The 19,613-nt window shown below is 38.6% G+C and overlaps 2 protein-coding genes across 2 annotated transcripts in view; one reads left to right on the top strand and one right to left on the bottom strand.

The window, feature by feature from the left end:
* Positions 1-2,138: 2,138 nt before the first annotated feature.
* On the bottom strand, positions 2,139-6,539 carry LOC107282557 (sulfotransferase 1C2-like). The gene is made up of 7 exons (XM_015810353.1): positions 6,310-6,539; positions 6,063-6,191; positions 5,876-5,973; positions 5,295-5,421; positions 4,929-5,023; positions 2,846-3,026; positions 2,139-2,251 (listed from the first exon to the last, which is right to left on the bottom strand). Exons 1-7 carry the CDS (start codon positions 6,473-6,475, stop codon positions 2,139-2,141), a joined length of 909 nt encoding a protein of 302 aa, XP_015665839.1. The 5' UTR covers positions 6,476-6,539.
* Positions 6,540-14,915: 8,376 nt separating this feature from the next.
* LOC107282556 (sulfotransferase 1C1-like) overlaps positions 14,916-19,613 on the top strand; it is a 16,857-nt gene continuing 12,159 nt past the window's right edge. The window contains exons 1-4 of the mRNA XM_015810352.1: positions 14,916-15,087; positions 16,322-16,450; positions 16,523-16,620; positions 17,032-17,158. Of these exons, the coding sequence (XP_015665838.1) occupies positions 14,916-15,087; positions 16,322-16,450; positions 16,523-16,620; positions 17,032-17,158 (526 nt within the window). The remainder of the gene's footprint in view (positions 15,088-16,321; positions 16,451-16,522; positions 16,621-17,031; positions 17,159-19,613) is intronic.

Genomic DNA, 19,613 nt, shown 5'->3' with positions numbered 1-19,613 from the left:
ATTTTTAGTTATGTGCAGGGGAGTTTAATTCTTGTTTTAGTCTCCAGAATAAAGAAATGAACTGAAAGTCTATATTGCTAACTTTGTCATTCGTTTAGCCTAGTAATTAAGTCCCAGGAAATTGTTATGAGGTTGTTATGGTTAACTGAATCAACCCTGACTCCTGGTGACTGAAGGAATAAGTGTATTCTGGAATTTATTTTTTTTTAAATATTTTGGAAGTAGTTTGATGATATTTTCTTCCTAGGGCTAGGTGGAGAAAGTGACTGGTGTCAAATCGTCCAACTGGGTTTGTGTCTACGGGAGAGCTAGAACTCCTGGGCTCCTGGCATCATCTTTAATCACTACACAAAGTTACTGCCCTGCAGAATTCTCATCCAGTACAGCTAAAGAAAGAGAGGTGGTTTGGTGTAGCAGTAAAAGCACCATGCCAAAAACTGGGAGACCAATTTTTAGGTCCTCACAAAACCAGTTGGTTGGCCTTGGGCCAGTCACTTTCTCTTACCCCAGGAAGCAAGCAATGGCAAACTGCTTCTGAAATTCTTGCCAAGAAAACTACAGGAACCTATCCAGTCAGTTGCCATAAATTAGCACTGATTCAAAGATCTCCCCCCCCAAAAAAACCCCCTCATACATCACCAGCTAAAGAAAGATGCTGGTGAAAAGAAAAGGAATGATTAGGGGTGACATGATGCCTGTTGCTTCAACCACTTCCCTTAAACTGTTTATAATAATGTTGCCCACGGGTGATACAATTTATAGCTGTCAGTCATAAAATTCTGAATCCCATGTTGAGTTGCTTTCCTTCTCTCAACTTAGACTAAACACAAGTTTGCTCCAAATGTTCAGCAGACTTTTGGGGGATTCTATACATACTGCTTCCAGGCTTGAAAGGAAATTCCAAAATGGGACTCTATTAGGAAAAAGAAGTGAAAGCAACTGGATTTAGAGAATATAGGAGCCTATATTCCAGTTTCTTTTTTTTAAAATCAGACTTTGAGGAGGAGAAACCTGCATCATGTGTTTTGATGGAAATCCTGAAGGAGGAAGTCTTTAGATCCTCCTGCTCTCGAGAAATATGGGGAGACTTTGCTATCATTTTTTATCATTTATTTTATTATGGATAGTCCAGTAGATTCATATCAGTGTGGAGCTGGATGGGAGGACAGGTGTTAGATTAGAGCCATTCTACCTGGGCAATGCACACTACATTTTAAGGATTAGGTTTGAGAAGAAAGGAAGAAAGAAAAGGTTTGGTTAATTTGCTTAATCAATACAGATCACAATTGTAAATAACATATTCTTCCCTTCTTCCTGAATAAATGTTCTTGAGCCAGGGGTGGCTGAGGCCAAGTGCTGGAGGGTGCAAGCAACTTACCAAAGCAACAGGCAACCTTCTCTGGCAGCTTCCCCATTGACTCTGCTAGTGGAATGGCTCCTGGGAAGATTACAAACGGCAATCGTGTGACTGCGGAACATTGTAATTGTCATAGGTGCAAGCTGCTTGTCAATCAATCAGATTGTAATCATATGACCATGGGGTTGGGGGACCTTTGAGGATGGTCATAAGTACCACTATTTCCATGTTGTAGTAACTTTGAAAGGTTACTGAATAAGTGGTTGTTAAATGAGGACTATCTATACAGTTACCAGGGCCAAAGGTGAGGAATAATTGGAGTTTAATTTGGCAAGATTTGTGAATATTGGCCATTTGTTGCAAATTTCTCCCAAGAGAGATCTGATCGGGGCAAGGAGGGAAGGATATGGTATGTTTGGTTATAATTTAGACCTTTGGCCATCTTTCTTCTCTTACTCTTCTTTTCCCTGCACAATCCATATGTTGAATTCATATTATGTCGGCTTCTCTGAGATTTTTGGAAAAAAGTCAACCTGCAAAGATTATTCAAATAAAAATATACTCATTGTTTATCTCAACATCAGAGTGAGTGATTATGAGGCTAGGTCTCTTTCAATCCATATTAGGGCAATTCCATTCCAAGGGAAAGGCTTATAAAATGGCAAATCCACCCATCACAAAAGGACCTTCTGCCATTGCTTGCAAATTTGCAGTTATTTCTTTAACTCCAGTAGAAATCAGCCAATGAAAAAGACTTGCTTGAAGGCATTGTGAAGTCTGTTTATAACTCTGTGCGGAATTTCAAGCCACTGTTGCCTAGTTGTTGAATGCAGATTTCATCCAGCTGTTGGCTTTGAGCCACTGTGAAGTGTTCCTTCCAGTCCCCTACGGTGCCTAGAGATGGGTAAAACATAGAGAGAAATATTTTTTAAAAAAATCTCAATGGTCTGGATTACAGAATTTTTTCTTCAGTCCAGTGCTTCTCAATCTTGGCTATGTTAAAATTAAAATGTTAGAGATCACTGGGAGTTGACGTCCACTCATCTTAACATGGCCAGGCTTGAGAAACACTCATCTGACCAACAACACCCCTTCTCAACCAGTTTGACTTCTAAAAAGTCTTTCCATGTTTGATAATTTGGAAACTTATCAAAGAGACATCCAACCTAGACCTAAGGAGAACATTCTTGGCAGTGAGAAGAACAATTAATCAGTTAAAGAGCTTGTCTTCAGGAGTTGTTGGTGCTCCATCACTGGAGGTTTTTAAGAAGAGATTGGACAGCCATTTGTCTGACATGGTACAGAGTTTCCTGCTTGAGTAGAAGACCTCCAAGGCTCCTTTCAACTCTGTTATTCTGTCACCTTTGTTCCAGTTACTTTGGAAAATATTTTGGACAGCAGTGTAATAGCTCCTCTATTTTTCTCACTGTTCAGCACAAATGCTCCCTTTCCCACCAAACGTAGCTAGAACTTAGTTACTCTCCTCACCTTTTCTCATAAAGGGTGACACTGTCTGATCAAGGACAAATGAAGACACGTTGCTGTAATTAGCCATTGGGTTATCTTTCATGCTCTCAAACCTGGTGTGCTGCACAATCTGATCCAGGACTGATTCTGAAAGCTCTATATTTAGGAACTCAGCCACTTTTTGGATTTCCCGAGTTGGGTTCTGTGAATGGAAAAAAAAGATTAGAGCAAGAAGTGTAGTGAATTGGGTTGTGAGAATCCAGTTTTATCTTACAGAAAGTCTCATTGAGAAAAACATGTTTCTGTGTGGTCTTCACACCCTGTGTTTTGGTGACATAATTAAGAACTTCTGGTTAATTAACTCTGCTCATTTAGCTTTTTTCAAAGTAACCTGTGTTCACATTCACCTATTAATAAGGTTTTCAGATTTTCTATGACTTGTGATAGACTATAATAGAGCAGTGGATATAAGACAAGGAGAAAAAACAATTAACAGAAAGTAGATGCATTCCTTCAAAATCCAAATCTGTTTAGCCATCTATCTCCAACTTTTCAACTACGACTGCATGGAATCCCAGGGTTTTGGGATTAGGATTAGGATTAAAAAAAAATAAACAAAATTTTTTGGCCTTTGCATGCCAAGCAAACACGCACACCAGTGGTGTGAATTTTTATACACTGCGACTCAGATTCCACTCTCCTGCTTTGCAGTTACTGTATAAGTGTAATAATTTTATGAATACTAGATCTGTATTTGAATCAGATTATAAATTTTTTATGATAAATTTTTAAAAGATAGATAAACTTTTTTTTCTAAAATCTTATATTAAATTATGCTATATTTTTATTCCTATTGCTTAGGCTTCTGTTCTTTCATAAGTTTACTATTCAATATTGTCAGTTAATGTTCCTGGTTTATAGAGCATTGGTTAAAATCAATTTATAGTCTTTATTTAGAAAGTCTGTTGGGCTTACCTTTAGAAAAATTGAAATCCCTTTGATATAAACCAGTTATTTAACAGCAAGTTATTTCCATTTTGAAGATATATTTTTATTGTGTACCAACCCAATACCATGATACAAAATGCAAAAAAAAATTGAGAAAAAGATGTTGATTTGATTATGCAAACTAGAGGCATCCTCAAAGAGGCAATTGGGTACAAAAATGTTAAGATGGTGGATGTGACTGTGGGATCAAAGCTCTGCCCCTTTTTACATATGCAGTTCAATCACACAGTTGCATCTTGACGTTTTTGGCCTCCTCCAATACCTCTGATGCAAATATAAACATAAACATCTTGTTTTCCTTTGCTCAGGGAACTTAAAACAGAGGAAGTTTCTAAATTTTGAGAAGTAATTATCTAATTTCCAGGATATTTTTATCTATACAAAGACTCTGGGCAAGAAGCCATTTTATTTTTCTTCCTCAAATTATTTCTTTGGCCACAAATAGGTTGGCGAGGGGACCAGGGCTGGAGATACAGCAAGCTAAATACATCTCCATAGAGGGCCGAAACAACCACAGCAAAAACTCAAGAATTTGTATCAGATTGGTTCTTTGGAATCTTCCATACAAGGAGAGAATGGGGGATCACCAACATATACGCTAGACAGTTGCTCCTTGCAAGGAGCCTGCAAGGCAGGCATCTCCTGTGGATTTGAGTGCCAGGAGATGAAGGGAATCATCAATTACATAACTGCAGTGGAACCCTTTAAAGAACAGTGTTATTTCTAATCACTTTTGGAAATTGTTTAACCATCTTAAACCTCTTACAGCTCTTTGGAACCACAAGTTTGAAAAGCTAAAAATGCCCATTGGGGAAACTGTATTTGCTTAACAACCACATGATTTGCCTATGATTGCATATTTGCTTAACAATCACCATAAAAATTGTTATAAAATCGGGTCGAACTTCACTTATAACCACAATGACTAACAATGGAAATTTCTATCCTAATTGTGGTTGTAAGTCAAAGTCCACCTGTAAAAAAAAAAAGTGAATCTTATTTGGTAAACACTAATAGTAAAAAATCCTAAGGTTTTCTTTCATGGAAAATATCACCTGAGTATGTCTATATGTATAAGTGTATGAGAGATGTTTACCTCTTTTATATCTTCATAAAGGAGGTACAAAATTGAATGATGGCCTTTAGCCTCCCACCAACCGCGAACATGGTCAAACCATGACCCATAACAAACTGCAAAGAGAAACTTAAATTATAAACTAGAAAATGGTGTATAGTATCCAAATCTGTTTCAACCACTTATGTAAATGTAAATCTAGAAAAAGAAAATAGCAGCAGTTTTTCCCGTATTTTTATTCTCTTTCTAAAAATCCTGATCACTCCTCACCATGTGTGCTGTTGCCTCCTGTATCAGGAAACTCAATGAAAGGGTTATCAACATCACCTACTCCCCTAAAACATGCAGGCAAGAAGCTTTTTCTTTACACAAATAGTCTCTTCTTACCTTTCCCAGTAATAAAATTCTCCAGAAAATCTCCCCATTTTCCCGGATCTGGAAGTATTTTATTCATGCGATGGAAATGGAAGAAGGAGACAGCACAGTCCTTAACATTTCTGGCCACATAAATGATCTGTGAAAATAAAACTTATGGGGAACATATGTTGAAGGAAGTTCAACTTACGGGAACTATTTGATGTGTCCAGGCCATTGTTGAACCCCCTTCCAGATAGTAATCAATTCTAATTCTATTTAATTTTTCAAGATCAGTCAAAGCTGATTAGGTTCTGTAATCTCACCTAAATCTGATCAAGTGGAAAGCAAAATTTAGTGTAGAAGTTTCAGGCTTTTCCTTCTGACTGATGAAACTTTTCTTTCTTGATTGCTGCTCTGTAACTTTTTTATATTTTTGTATTTACTTCACTGTATTTAATTCTCTTGTATCAAATAGCTGCATGTCTACTTAGAAATTAGACACACTGTAGGTTAGGAAAACATTACATAATGAAACCCTACACCTTGGTGAACATTGATACACTTAGTAAAGAGCTCCACATCTTTGAATACCACCCCCCAATAATTCTAACCTTGCAATTTTGTTCCCAGAAGGAAGTTGGCAGGAGTTGAACTGGGAGATGAGATTTGAGGGTTCGCGGGGAAGGCATTGCCAATGCCAATTCAAAGCCTGCAATATCAGGGGAGACAATCAGCCACACATTGCAGAGTACAGTTTTTAATTCTACTGTTTTCCCTCTCTGTACTTGTGGGTCTTACCTGAAGGGATGGGCTTTGGAAGGAAAAGTTCTATGTAGGGGCTCCGCTCATTAATGGGTGCCCGGGCACATTTCTGTGCATCTCCTCTATGCTGGACCATGTCCACAATTTCCTGTATCCACGTAGTCCCTACCAGGAAGGAGGGAGAAAAGGTACAGGGAATAGAGAGTTCAGCTAGTTGTCCTAGCTATCTACATTTCATGGTTCTCCATAGCTTTGCCAACAACTCTCTTGGGTTCCTCTTTACCTGCTTTGGGATAAGTGCAGAGAAGAAGGTCATCAGGCCGAGCTTGAAAACCACTTATTAGGTTCCAATTTTCTACCGTTTCGCTGAGCATTGGGATTCCCTCCAATTCCACCAGTTTGGGGTCCTTGATAGCATTCAAGTTTTCCATCTCTGATTTGAGGCCCATCTGCAACACAGCAAAGGAGATATTACTGTACAGTACTTCTTGGCCAACTCTGCCAGGGCACTCCTTCCTCTGTCACAGTTGTCACAATATACAATGTCAGATCCAGTTGCTTTTTCATTCCTGCTATGGATTTTGAGCTTTCCTTCTGCTCCTCCCTCTTAACAAAGTGCCTAAATCCATCCACAGATATGGGTGGAGCATATCTGTTGAGGCAGAATTGGAAATACTTGTACGTTTCAGGTAGATATTTCTCATATGTGTAAACTGGGCATCCAGCTTCTATTGCTTTTTCAGCAGAATTAATGGAATGTACATATATAATATAATTTTGTAGAAAAGTTGCTGATCAAGACCTCTGATTTCCACACCAGATGTCTTAACCATGCAAAGCAAAAGTAAGGCATCCAGAAAACATGAGGGGAAAGTTATGATACAAACTGTATTTAATCTGAACAGAAGCAATGCTCTGCTGGATGAAACTCCTGGCCTCTCTAGCCCAGCAGTCTGTTCTCCCCATGGCCAACCTGTTGGGCAAGAAGCCCATTAGTCTTCCAGCAGATGGCCTTCAGAAAAGACTAATAACTATTGATCTCCCATCTGTATGAAGTGTGTATGTATAATTAAATTTCAGGATGGTTTGTTTTTTGTCATCAATTTTATTTTATTCAAAAGCTTAAAATTCAAAATCCAAAAGAAAAAAAAATTAAAGATAAAGCAAAACTAAAGAAAAAACTTTAAAAAGAGAGTGATTTTTTTTTTAAAAAAAAAAAAAGTCAAAACCACATATTATTCCCCCTAGTTCAGGGGTAGGCAACCTTGGCTCTTTTATGACTCGTGGACTTCAACTCCCAGAATTCCTGAGCCAGCCATGCTGGCTCAGGAATTCTGGGAGTTGAAGTCTACGAGTCATAAAAGAGCCAAGGTTGCCTACCCCTGCCCTAGTTAAACAGTGAAAAATCTAGTGCAACAATAATAGCTTTCCTCCTTGCAAAGCAAGTCCAAAATTTATAAGCTTGTACATCTATTTGCAACTCAGCTGACCTGTCATACATTACATATATGAAAAAAATAGTTAACAGGTTAAGCAACAATGAAGTTAAAATTCAAAGAACTCTGTTCACAGTCTGTTATTGTAATTTACTTGTAGAAAGTCTACACGGTTTTTTATTTAACTTAAATTGTCCTGATCATTATCTTTGAGTCCAAGGTCAAATGCTCTTGTTTGGTCCTTAATAATAAAACATTTCCTTAGGTTTTTAACTGGGAAAAATGTAGTGTTGGTTGTGATCTTTTTGGAATATGATCATTGACAGGCCTTTTTAGGACCAAATATGAACCTAAAGCCTAGAAATAACCTAACATAGACATTAACATATCGCTTGCAGATCTGGCCCACCTTATTTATTTGGAGACTAGCTGTACCCAGCCACGCGTTGCTGTGGCTGTCTGGTAAAAGCGTGTGTTGCTTTTATGTCCAACAGATGGCGCTGTTTTTCAAAAAAGCATGTTTTTACCTGTCACAGGTGTGACATCTATATAATATAGGTATATAAAAACACGTGCATATTCGAATGCAACGTTGTGTCAAAATTTCAAAGCAATCGATAGATTATATTCAGAGAAAGTATGAATTGAAAAATTATTATGTTGCTTTTGATTAAAATTTAGAAAATTAGATATATATGGATTGTTATTTTAGAGTCATAGTAATTTTGTATTAGTGTGTAATAGTAATGAGTAGTTTTTTTGATTAGCATTGGATGATTGTGTATTGATTTCCTAGGTTAGCTTTGGGAAGTCTGGGGGGGGGAGGGGGGAAAGGGTTAGGTTGGTATATAGATTTAGGTGTATATATATATATGTACGATTTTTCAGGGAGGTGCCCGGTGATACCCCAACTGCACGGACGGGATGAAAGAGGGTGAAAGGGAAGTAGGCAGAGGGAGGAAGGAGGAGTGGTGGTAGATAAGGAGGAGGAGGTGTAGGCAAGTGAGAGGGGGGTGTGGGAGGGGGACACCGGACGCCTCCGTGAATGTATTGTTTGATGTTGATTTCTTTTTTCTGTATGATATTGTGATAAAAGACTTATGTTTTTGTCTTTTAATGAAAAATTAATAAAAATTTATTTAAAAAAAAAAAATTTCAAAGCAATCGGTGAAGAACTTTCAGAGATTTAAGATTTTGAACAAACGAACATTTCCATTTTTATTTATATAGATGGGCTGAAAGGCTATATGCTACCTTTGTCATACATTTAGCCTAGTATTTAAGTGTCAGGAAGTTGTTGTGAAATTGTTATGTTAATTGAGTCAATCTTGACTTCTGGTGACTGTAGGAATAAATCCATGCTAGATTTTTAAAAATATTTTGAAAGTGGCTTGGTGGTATTTTCTTCCTAGGACTGGGTGGAGAAAATGACTGGCTACAAATCACCCAGTTGGGTTTGTGTCTAAGGGAGAGCTAGAACTCCTGGGCTCCTGGCATCATCTTTAATCACTACACAAAGTTACTGCCCTGCAGAATTCTCATCCAGTACAGCTAAAGAAAGAGAGGTGGTTTGGTGTAACAGTTAAAGCACCATGCCAAAAACTGGGAGACCAATTTTTAGGTCCTCACAAAACCAGCTGGTTGGCCTTGGGCCAGTCACTTTCTCTTACCCCAGGAAGCAAGCAATGGCAAACTGCTTCTGAAATTCTTGCCAAGAAAACTACAGGAACCTATCCAGTCAGTTGCCATAAATTAGCACTGATTCAAAGATCTCCCCCCCCCCAAAAAAACCCCTCATACATCACCAGCTAAAGAAAGATGCTGGTGAAAAGAAAAGGAATGATTAGGAGCGACATGGAGCCTGTTGCTTCAACCACTTCCCTTAAACTGTTTATAATAATGTTGCCCACGGGTGATACAATTTATAGCTGTCAGTCATAAAATTCTGAATCCCATGTTGAGTTGCTTTCCTTCTCTCAACTTAGACTAAACACAAGTTTGCTCCAAACGTTCAGCAGACTTTTGGGGGATTCTATACATAATGCTTTCCAGGTTTAAAACAAATTCCAAAATGGGACTCTATTAGGAAAAAGAAGCAAAAGCAATCCAAATGGGCAAAAAGTTAAACCTTCTAAATCCTTATGAAGCACTGAAAACGATTTGGATTTATAGAATATAGGAGCACTTTCTAATTCAGGCTTCCTCAATATTGGCAACTTTAAGACACATGACTGGGGAATTCTGGGACTTGAAGTTCACACATCTTAAAAGTTGCCAAGGATGAGAAACCCTGGTCTAATTGATGGAATCTTGGGGGCCAGACCAGATGCTAGGTAGAGCTGTTTTTCATTCGTCTTTTCTATCACTTTTTACATTCCAGTTTCCTTTTTAAAAAAATCAGACTTTGAGGAGGAAAAACCTGCAACATGTGTTTTGATGGAAGTCCTGAAGGAGGAAGTCTTTAGACCCTCTTGTTCTCAAAAAATATGGGGAGACTTCGCTATCATTTTTCATCATTTATTATAGATAGATTCATATCAATGTAGATTCATATCAATGTGGAGCTGGATGGGAGGACAGGTACTGCACTAGAGCCATTCTACCTGGGCAATGCAGGCTATATTTTAAGGGTTAGGTCTGAGAAGAAAGGAAGGGTTGATTATTTTGCTTAATCAATGGGGATCACAATTGTAAATAACATATTCTTGCCTTCTTCCTGAATAAATGTTTTTGAGTCAGGGGTGGCTGCTGTCAAGTGCTGGAGGGTGCAAGCAACTTACCAAAGCAACAGGCAACCTTCTCTGGCAGCTTCCCTATTGACTCTGCTAGTGGAATGGCTCCTGGGAAGGTCACAAACGGCAATCACATAACTGTGGAACATTGCAACTGTTGTAGGTGCAAGTTGCTTGCCAATCAATCAGATTGTGATCACATGACCATGGAATTGGTGGGACAGCTGGAACTTTGAGGATAGTCATACCGGTAAGTACCACTCATATGGTGGCGCAGTGGTTGGAATGCAGTACTGTAAGCTACTTCTGCTAACTGGTGGCTACCAGCAGTTTGGCAGTTCGATTTTTACGGGCTCAAGGTTGATTCACCCCTTCATCCTTCTGCAGTTGGTAAAATGAAGACCAGATTGTTGGGGGCAATATGCTGACTCTGTAAACTGCTTAGAGAGGGCTGTAAAGCACTGTGAAGTGGTATATAAGTCTAGGTGCTAATGTTATTGCTATTTCCGTGTTGTAGTAACTTTGAAAGTTTACTGAATAAGTGGTTGCTAAATGAGGACTACCTCATGTTATCAGGGCCAATGTTGAGCAATAATTGGAGTTTAATTTGGCAAGATTTGTGTATGTGAGGATAAAATTTGTATTATGTGGGCATCTAAGTTTTCCATCTCTGATCTGAGGCCCATATGCAACACCACAAAAAAGAGATTGCTGTATGATACTTCTTCGCCACCTCTGCCAGGGATCTCCTACCTCTGCCACAGTTGTCACAATGTGCACTGTGAGATCCGGTTGCTTTTTCATCATTGTGGACTTTCAGCTTTCCTTTTGCTCCTCCCTCTTAATAAACTGCCTATATTAGCATCTGGGTGGAGCATATCTCTTGAGGCAGAATTGGAAATACTTGTATGTCTCAGGTAGATAGTTCTTGTATGTGTAAACTGGCCATCCAATTTACCCACTTTTTTCAGCTGAATGAATGGACTGTACATATAAAATAAATTTGTGAAAAAGTGGCTGACCAAGATTTCTGATTTCCACACCACATCTCTTAACTATGCAAAGTAAAAGAAGGCATCCAGTAGACATGAGTGGAAAATTATGATGCAAGCTATATTTTATCTGAATATAAGAACATAACCAGTGCTCTACTGGATCAAACCTCTGGCCCCTCTAGCCCAGCAGTCTGTTCTCACAGTGACTAACCAATTGCACAAGAAAGCCCACTAATCTCCCATCAGATGGCCTTCAGACAAGACTCAAATCGGGATTTGGGTGGAGCATATCTGTTGAGGCCGATTTGGAAATACTTCTAAGTTTCGGGTAGATATTTCTCATATGTGAAAACTGGGCAATCAGCTTCAATCTTCTTTTCAACTGAATGAGTGAATTATACATATTTTAAAAAATTGTGCAAAATAGCTGACCAATACCTCTATTTTCTACACCATGCAAAGCAAAAGTAAGGCATCCAGAAGATATGAGTGGAAAGTTATCATATAAAGTGTATTTAATTTGAATATAAGAACATAAGCAATGCTCTGCTGGACAAAACCCCTGGCCTCTCTATTCCAGCAGTCTGTTCACACCGTGGTCAACCAGTTGGGCAAGGAAGCCTCCCAGCAGATGGCCTTCAGAAAAGACTAATAACTATTCCTCTCCCATCTGTATGAAGTATGCAGTACGTAAAATTAAATTTAATGTTGGTTCTTTTTTTTGTCAATAATTTTATTCAAGAAAGTTAAACACAAAATCCAAAAGAAAATAATTAAACAAAATTGAACAAAACCATTGAAGAAAAGGTGAATTAAAACAAGGACAAAAGTACATGTTATTTCTCCTAGCTAAATACTGACAAATCTATTGCAACAATAATAGCTTCCCCCCTTGCAAATGGGTTTCAAATCTATAAGCTTGTACATCTATTTGCAAACCCACTGACCTGTCATATATTACATATATGAAAAAAAATAGTTAATAGGTTAAGCAGCAGCAAAGTTCAAAGCACTCTGTTAAACTGTTATTGTAATTTATTTATAGAAAGTCTACACGGTTTTTTATTTACCACAAATCGCCCAAATCATTATCTTTGAGTCCAGGGTCAAATGTTCTTGTTTGGTTCTTAATAATGAAACCTTTTCTTTGGTTTTTAATTGGGAAAAAATTAATGTTGGTTCTGATCTTATACCATTACTTTTTAGAATATGTCCACTGACATTCATTTTTGAGGCCAAATATGACCTTAGGCCTAGACACAATCTAACATTGACATTAATTTATCTCTTGCAAATCTTATTTGGGGATGGTCTGAAAGGCTACATGCTATCTTTCTCATATATAGAGCCTAGTAATTAAGTGCCAGGAAGTTGTTTTGGGGTTGTTATGGTTAACTGAGTGAACCCTGACTTCTGGTAAAGAATAAATGCTTGCTGGATTTTTTAAAAAATGTTTTGAAAGTAACTTGATGCTATTTTCTTACTAGGGCTGGGAGAAAGTGATTGGCATCAAATCATCCAACTGGGTTTGTGTCTAACGCAGAACTAGAATTCATGAGCTCCTGACACCGTCTTTAATCTATTTACTGTCCTGCAAAATTCCCATCCAGTACAACTAAAGGACGTTAATCAGTTTAATGTTAAGGCACCAGGCTAGACACTGGGAGACTGAGTTTAAGTTCCGCATGAAGCCAGTTGGATAGGCTTGGACCAGTCACTTTCTCTCAGCCCTAGGAAACAGGCAATGGCAAACTACTGTTGAAAATCTGCAGGAACCTGTCCAGGCACTCACCAGGTGACTCAAAGACACACACACACACACACAGAGAGAGAGAGAGATATGCTGGGGGAGTGTGATGTGAGCGCACACATGTGTATATGAACTCTTGAGCACAAACAAACTAAATTAAGATCTACACATGGTGCTTATTTGTTATTATATAGAGTTAACTTATTAAAGGTTTGCAAATTTTATCTTTAAATTAGCAAGGCAAGCACACTTGCAAATATGATTTTCGGCTTCCATGGCTTCCTTGAAAAATAAAAAAAGAAGAATGTTTCCTCATTCTGAACACTAATCTGACACACACAACAATAGAAAAACACGAATGCTTTCTTATCCTATTTACTAACTCAAACAAAGGGATAAAGAAATTACCCTGGTGTTCTGGAAAATTATGCAATTGCACCTGTTGTGGATTTTGGAATGAATTGCTCCCTGAAGGTAATTTGTCAGCTGATTGGAACTTGAGTCCAAATCTGTAGTTCTACATATTGGATCTTATCTATAGTTTCCTATATCCTATAAATCTATGGCAGAATGGAGTAAGAAAACAAATATGTACATTCCATAATTAAACAGTGGCCATCAGATTCCATATAACGTCTTCCATTTCTGTCTTGCCATTACCTTGTTAAGTTCATCTTGCTCCTCTTCCATAGTACTGCTATTTTCCATTTACCTTGAGGTAAATGCAAGTAAGAAAGTCAGGTGAAAAGTAAAATTCTAATGAATGCCCAGTTCTTCTCAGTACTATTGGAAGAAGAGACTTCCATCTTTGGGTGCATAATGACCTGCTTCAAATTCTCTCTGACTCAAATTTAAGATACATCGCTTGGAAGGAATAATCTGTATAAGAAGGTGGAATTCTCCATTTCCAATCTGATAGTCACCTTGGAACTAACTTGAAATGAAAAGACATCTCGCCTAGGTGTTAGTCAAAGGACAGGTTGCTAAATTATAGTTTCTCTACTTGTACAAAATGAAATTAATTCACTTTGATTCAACCATCTAGAACCTGTTTCTGGAAACTCTTAATGAATGATACAGCACCTCAACCTTTGAGTCCCCAACTCAGTTGCTGTATCAGTTGAGAAGTGATTCAGATGTCAGCTTCATTTTTCCTGGATAAACTTGGGCAGGGCTGGCATTTATTTTCACTTTTAGATTGGCAGAGCTTATTTTGCACATACACCATACAGCCCCTGCCCACCCTAGACATTCTAGTTAAATGGTGAGCTAAGGATCCTATTCGGCTCAATCATATTAGCTACCATAGCTAATTGTACAGAACACTGTTATACAGAACACTGTTTGCACCCAGGATAGGAGGGATGTGGAAGTTTTCCTAAATAATGCAAAAAGATTCCAAACCCTAGGAAAAAGTATATTTAATGTATTTATTTTACTATCACCTACATAGAAGCATAAGGGACTTTTGTTTTGAATAAGTATTTTGTTAAACAACAGCAACATTTTAGCAACCAGTGATAACAATAGTGGATGTGCCTCCTCTCTCTCCTCTCTGGCAATCAGCACATCTGGAATCATTTCTCAACCGATACTGACACTGAATGGAGCAACTGACACTGAATGGAGCTGGGGACTCAAAGGATGAGTGGCTAAGTTGTTCATTTAGCATAGGGGAAGGTCCAGGCTCAACATGTAGACTTAGGATTAAGTAATATCAGTAAGTAAGCATTTTTCTCCATTTCAGTCTTTACTACTCAGGCGCTTGGGGTCTACAGACCTGGAAGAAAGCCAAACCCGAGGCATATAAAAAGAAGAATTATTGGTTGGCCTGAAGGACAGGGACGTTGGAGGAACAGAATAATCTTTACCTGCTGGTAAGATCAAAAAATTGAACGAAGCAAAGGAAAGGCACTGGGATAAAATCCGGGAAGCAAAATTTACTGATATTTTTTTTTTTCCTCCACAACCAGAATATGGAGCTACCTTCTACCCTGGAAGATTTGGACCCCAAATTTGTCACACGTTGCTCACTTATAGAGATTGAAGGAGTTTCTTTGCCCACCACAACTGCAGAACACTGGGATCAGATAAAAAGCTTCCAGGCACGACCGGATGATCTTCTCATCTGCTCTTACCCCAAAGCAGGTAATCGTCAGGGAGATAAATAGGGGACCCTGACATCAAAGTGGAGAGAGGGTTCCTCCCCCAAAAGACCCTGGAAATAAAGGTCTACATGCTGTGCTACTTAAACATTTTATTTAAATAATATTTAAGGAATTCATTAGTAAAAGGACACACAAAAAACATAATTGGACTGTTTTTGTTGTTGGGCTTACAAAACAACTGATACTAGAGCAAAAGAAAAGGCTTGAGGAAGGAAAAGGGGAAAATCACTTTGATGATAATTGATTTAGTAGACCAGGCTGATGGAAATTTGACAATCATTTATCTGAAATGGTATAGTGTTTTTTGCCTGAGCAACTGGATAGAAGATCTCCAAGGTCCCTTCCAACTCTGTTATTCTATTCCATTCCATTCCGTTTCTATTTCTATTTCTATTATTTCTATTTCTATTTCTAAATATACTGCATGTACTCTGGTCCATTGTATTCTGATTTTTCCTACATCTATTATCTCTCTGGGATGATATGATCTGCAATAATGGTTAATATCTGTAGCCCAGGTATAGGATGAGGGTGAAGATTTGTTCTCTGTGCTTGTGGGATGGTTTTCGAACGTTTTGTTAGCAGGCTAGGTGACATCTTCAGTGGAATGATACAGCAACTGACACTGAATGGAGCTGGGGATTCAAAGAATGAGGGGCTAACTGGTTCATTTAACATTTACCTACTGATCACACAAAGCCCTTGTAAACAGAATAACACTGACACTGACATCCCCTAAACTCCGCTGAAGATGTTACCTAGCCTGCTAACGAAACGTTCAGAAACCAACCATAATGTGATTTTCTTTCTTTCTTTCTTTCTTTCTTTCTTTCTTTCTTTCTTTCTTTCTTTCTTTCTTTCTTTCTTTCTTTCTTTCTTTCTTTCTTTCTTTCTTTCTTATTGGATTTAACCTTAATCTACTTTTTCCCTTCTTAGGGTAAAGATGGTTTCTCAGAAGCTCTTTCTGTAGCAACTATAAACATCTGGATGATGGAGAGAGGATGGAAAGGGTGGTCAAGATGGCAGTCATGACCACACAATTGAAGCCCTACCCCTTTTAAAACATGAGAGAGATAGAAAGAGAGTTTCAATTCATATTGACTGCCATCTTGAATTTCTTGACCCTGCTCTGGATGCCCCATGGAAGAGTAGACCCTCAAGGTTTTACACTTGCTATGAACTCTCCATTTTCTACTCTCTCCTCTTCTTTCTAGGGAGCACCTGGTTGCAAGAGACTGTGGACATGATCCAAAATGCAGACAATCTGCAGAAATGTGCTCGAGCCCCCATCTACAAGCGGATGCCCTTTTTGGATATGTTTCCTCCAATCACCTTTCCTTCAGGTGAGTATCTATGGTGAGGATGATGAAAATCTTGTCAAAACCTGCCTGAACGTTTTGTCCCCATTGTTTCAGACTTGGACTATGCAGAAGCAAGGCCTTCTCCACGCTCACTCAAAAGTCACCTGCCGGTTCATCTCCTGGCTCCATCCTTTTGGGAACAAAAGTGCAAGGTCAGGACCATTGGGAGGGAATGGCAGGAAAACGGCTTAATCCAAATTGAGATTCCATGTCAGCACCTCCTTCTATTTCCTGGCTTGATTGTGGGTAAAGGAGAGGATGGTCACGAAGAAGTGCAGAGTGAGAACTTAACTTAACTTAATAGGACATTGGGCACAGTTTTGGTATCTGTGACTTGATGAAGAATTTATGAAATCTTGACCAAATCAATGCTTCTCATTCAACTTTCAGAGTTTGTATGTGGTTAGGAGTTCTTACAATGTTTGTGGCTTGGCCTTTCCTTTTCTTCTTTATGGACTAAACACTATAGGTAGACTACAGGCATTACCTCATATAGGAGCGGGAGGGAAGGAATGGCTTGAGAATTGCTTTTGCATTCTTCCTTGTTTGCCCCTTTTGTTCAGGTAATCTATATCGCCAGGAATGTCAAGGACACTGTGGTTTCATATTTCCACTTTCATCACATGAACAAAACCTTGCCACATCCAGGAAACTGGGAAGTGTTTCTGGATAAGTTCCTTGCTGGGAAGGGTGAGTAAAACCTGGAGAGTAAAACCTGCCTCCAGAAGTGGTGAATGCTCCAACACTGGAAGTTTTTAAGAAGAGACTGGACAGCCATTTGTCTGAAATGGTATAGGGTTTCCTGCCTGAGCAGGGGGTTGGACTAGAAGACCTCCAAGGTCCCTTCCAACATTATTATTACTACTACTACTATTATTATTATTATTATTATTATTATTATTATTATTATTATTATTATTATTATTATTATTATTATTACTACTACTACTACTACTACTACTACTACTACTACTATTATTATTATTATTATTATTATTATTATTATTATTATTATTAATTATTGCACAGTTAGCCAGATGTTTAGACTGGATTTGACATTTTTGTCTACCTATTGAGTCCTTATCAAAGACCTGGGATAGGCAAATGTGGATGTTTGATGGTATTACAGATATCATTGCAGGATGGAAGCAGTTCCTAGTAAGGCTGCCTTTTGCAATTGACTCATGGGAATTTGTCAATGCCAATGGTGTTCAAGTGATACTCCAGTTGTTTTGGGATTGCACCCAAAGCACCTATTACTATTGGTACTACCCTTGCTTGCCTTTGCCACAGTCTTTCTATTTCTATTTGTAGGTCTTTGTATTTTGTTATCTTCTCCAGTTCTTTCTCGTCTATTCTGCTGTCTCCAGGCACTGCTACATCCACTATCCAGACTTTTTTGTCTTATCGACAATTGTTAAGTCCGGGGTGTTATGTTGCAGGTGCTTGTCTATTTGAATTCTGAAGTCCCAGAGCAGTTTGATTTTATCATTTTCTATGACTTTCTCTATTTTATGATCCCACCAGTTCTTGGTTACAGGCAAATGATATTTCTTGCAGATCTTCCAATGCACCATTGTTGCTACCTTGTCATACCGCTGCTTGTAGTCAGTCTGTGTGATCTTCTTGCAGCAGCTTACCAGGTGGTCCACTGTTTTCTTAGCTTCTTTGCATAGGTGGCACTTACTGTCTGTTGCTGTCTTCTCAATTTTGACTTTGTATGCATTTGTCCTTAAGACTTGGTCTTATGCAGCCAGAATTAGTCCCTCGGTCTCTTTCTTCAATTTTTCTGCTTTTAGCCATTGCCGGGTCTTGTTATTATCTGCTTTCACAACTATTTTTAAAATGTACAGGCCATGTAGTGCTTTGTCTTCCATGTCTCTATTCTGTTCTTCATTTTGTCTTTCTTGTAGGCCAGTTTGGTTTCTCCAGTAGTCAGTAAGCCTTCCTGATATACTAATTTCAGTGCATCTTCATCATTGTCCTTCAGATATTCTTCCAAAGCCATTTTTTCTTCTTCAACCATCTGATGTACTTGCATGCCCACTTATTTGTCTTGGTAGATAGAGTCTGTCAATGTCATTGTGTGGATGAAGGGCATGATTCACTGTCATTATTTTTCTGGTCTTCCTATCCATTGCTTTTAGTTCTGCTTGAGTCCAGTCCACTATTCCAGCTGTGTATCTAATGACTGGAATTGCCCAGATGTTGATTGCCTTCATGGTATTTCCTCCATTGAGTTTGGACTTCAATATCTTCTTCACTCTCTTGATGTATTCACCTCTAATCTTTTTCGTGACTTCAGTGTGCTTGATGTTGTCAGCTTGAAGGATACCCAAGAATTTGTAGTAATCTTCCTCATCCAGGCTCTTAATGTTATTTTCGTGGGGCATCTTGATTTCTTCAGTTTTCACTATTGTTCCTTGTTTGATAATAAGTGTGGCACATTTGTCCAAGCCAAACTCCATTGCAATATCTTGGCTATACATATACGGACAGTGTTGAGCAGCAATTATTTCAGATGATGTTTTTTCATACAGCTTCAGATCATCCATGTAAAGGAGGTGGGATAGTCTGGCAGATATTTTTGATGTTTGATAGCCATGTCCTGAGTTATTCAGTATTGTTGACAGAGGAAACAGTGCAATAACAAATAGTAGTGGTGATTTTTGTGTTTTGAGGTTCGAGGCATGGAAACACGAGACATGGTTGTGATCAACTTCTTTTATTGCTCCTTAACTTCACTCAACTCTGCAAACAGACACGCAGGCCTTTTATAGTTTTCCAACCCCCAGGCAGTCCAGCCAATAGGAAAGCCCTTTCTTCACACCATGCGCATGCGCACAAGTCCAGTGCCAGCCAGTCTGGTCCTGGGCAGCTTTTCATTTCATTTCATTTTCATTTTATTCAATTTGTATCCCGCCCTTCTCCCGAAGGACTCAGGGTGGCTCACAACATTTTTAAAAACAAAAACAAACCCACACACCCCACCGAATAAAACCAAATTAAAACCAATATTTTAGAGTTGTGGTAATTAAAATTTCTAAGAAACCCAATTTAAAATCCTCCCTAGGCCAGGCCCGCTTGTTGGAAAAGCCATGTCTTGAGGGCGCGGCGGAAAGTAAGGAGATCCGGAATCATCCGG

Source organism: Protobothrops mucrosquamatus, unplaced genomic scaffold (genome assembly GCF_001527695.2).
Source record: "Protobothrops mucrosquamatus isolate PMUCROS unplaced genomic scaffold, P.Mucros_1.0 scaffold8, whole genome shotgun sequence".
NCBI classification, from domain to species: Eukaryota; Metazoa; Chordata; class Lepidosauria; order Squamata; family Viperidae; genus Protobothrops; species Protobothrops mucrosquamatus.
This window is presented reverse-complemented; position numbering and strand designations above follow the sequence as displayed.

What these genes read in the sequence shown, in the direction of transcription:
- LOC107282557 (XM_015810353.1), bottom strand. Translation starts at nt 6,475, where the DNA reads ATGGGCCTCAAATCAGAGATGGAAAACTTGAATGCTATCAAGGACCCC. An exon ending in CTGCACTTATCCCAAAGCAG is followed by an intron (nt 6,192 to 6,309) that starts GTAAAGAGGAAC and finishes CCTTCCTGGTAG; the next exon opens with GGACTACGTGGATACAGGAA. An exon ending in TCTGGGAACAAAATTGCAAG is followed by an intron (nt 5,422 to 5,875) that starts GTTAGAATTATT and finishes TTATTTTCACAG; the next exon opens with ATCATTTATGTGGCCAGAAA.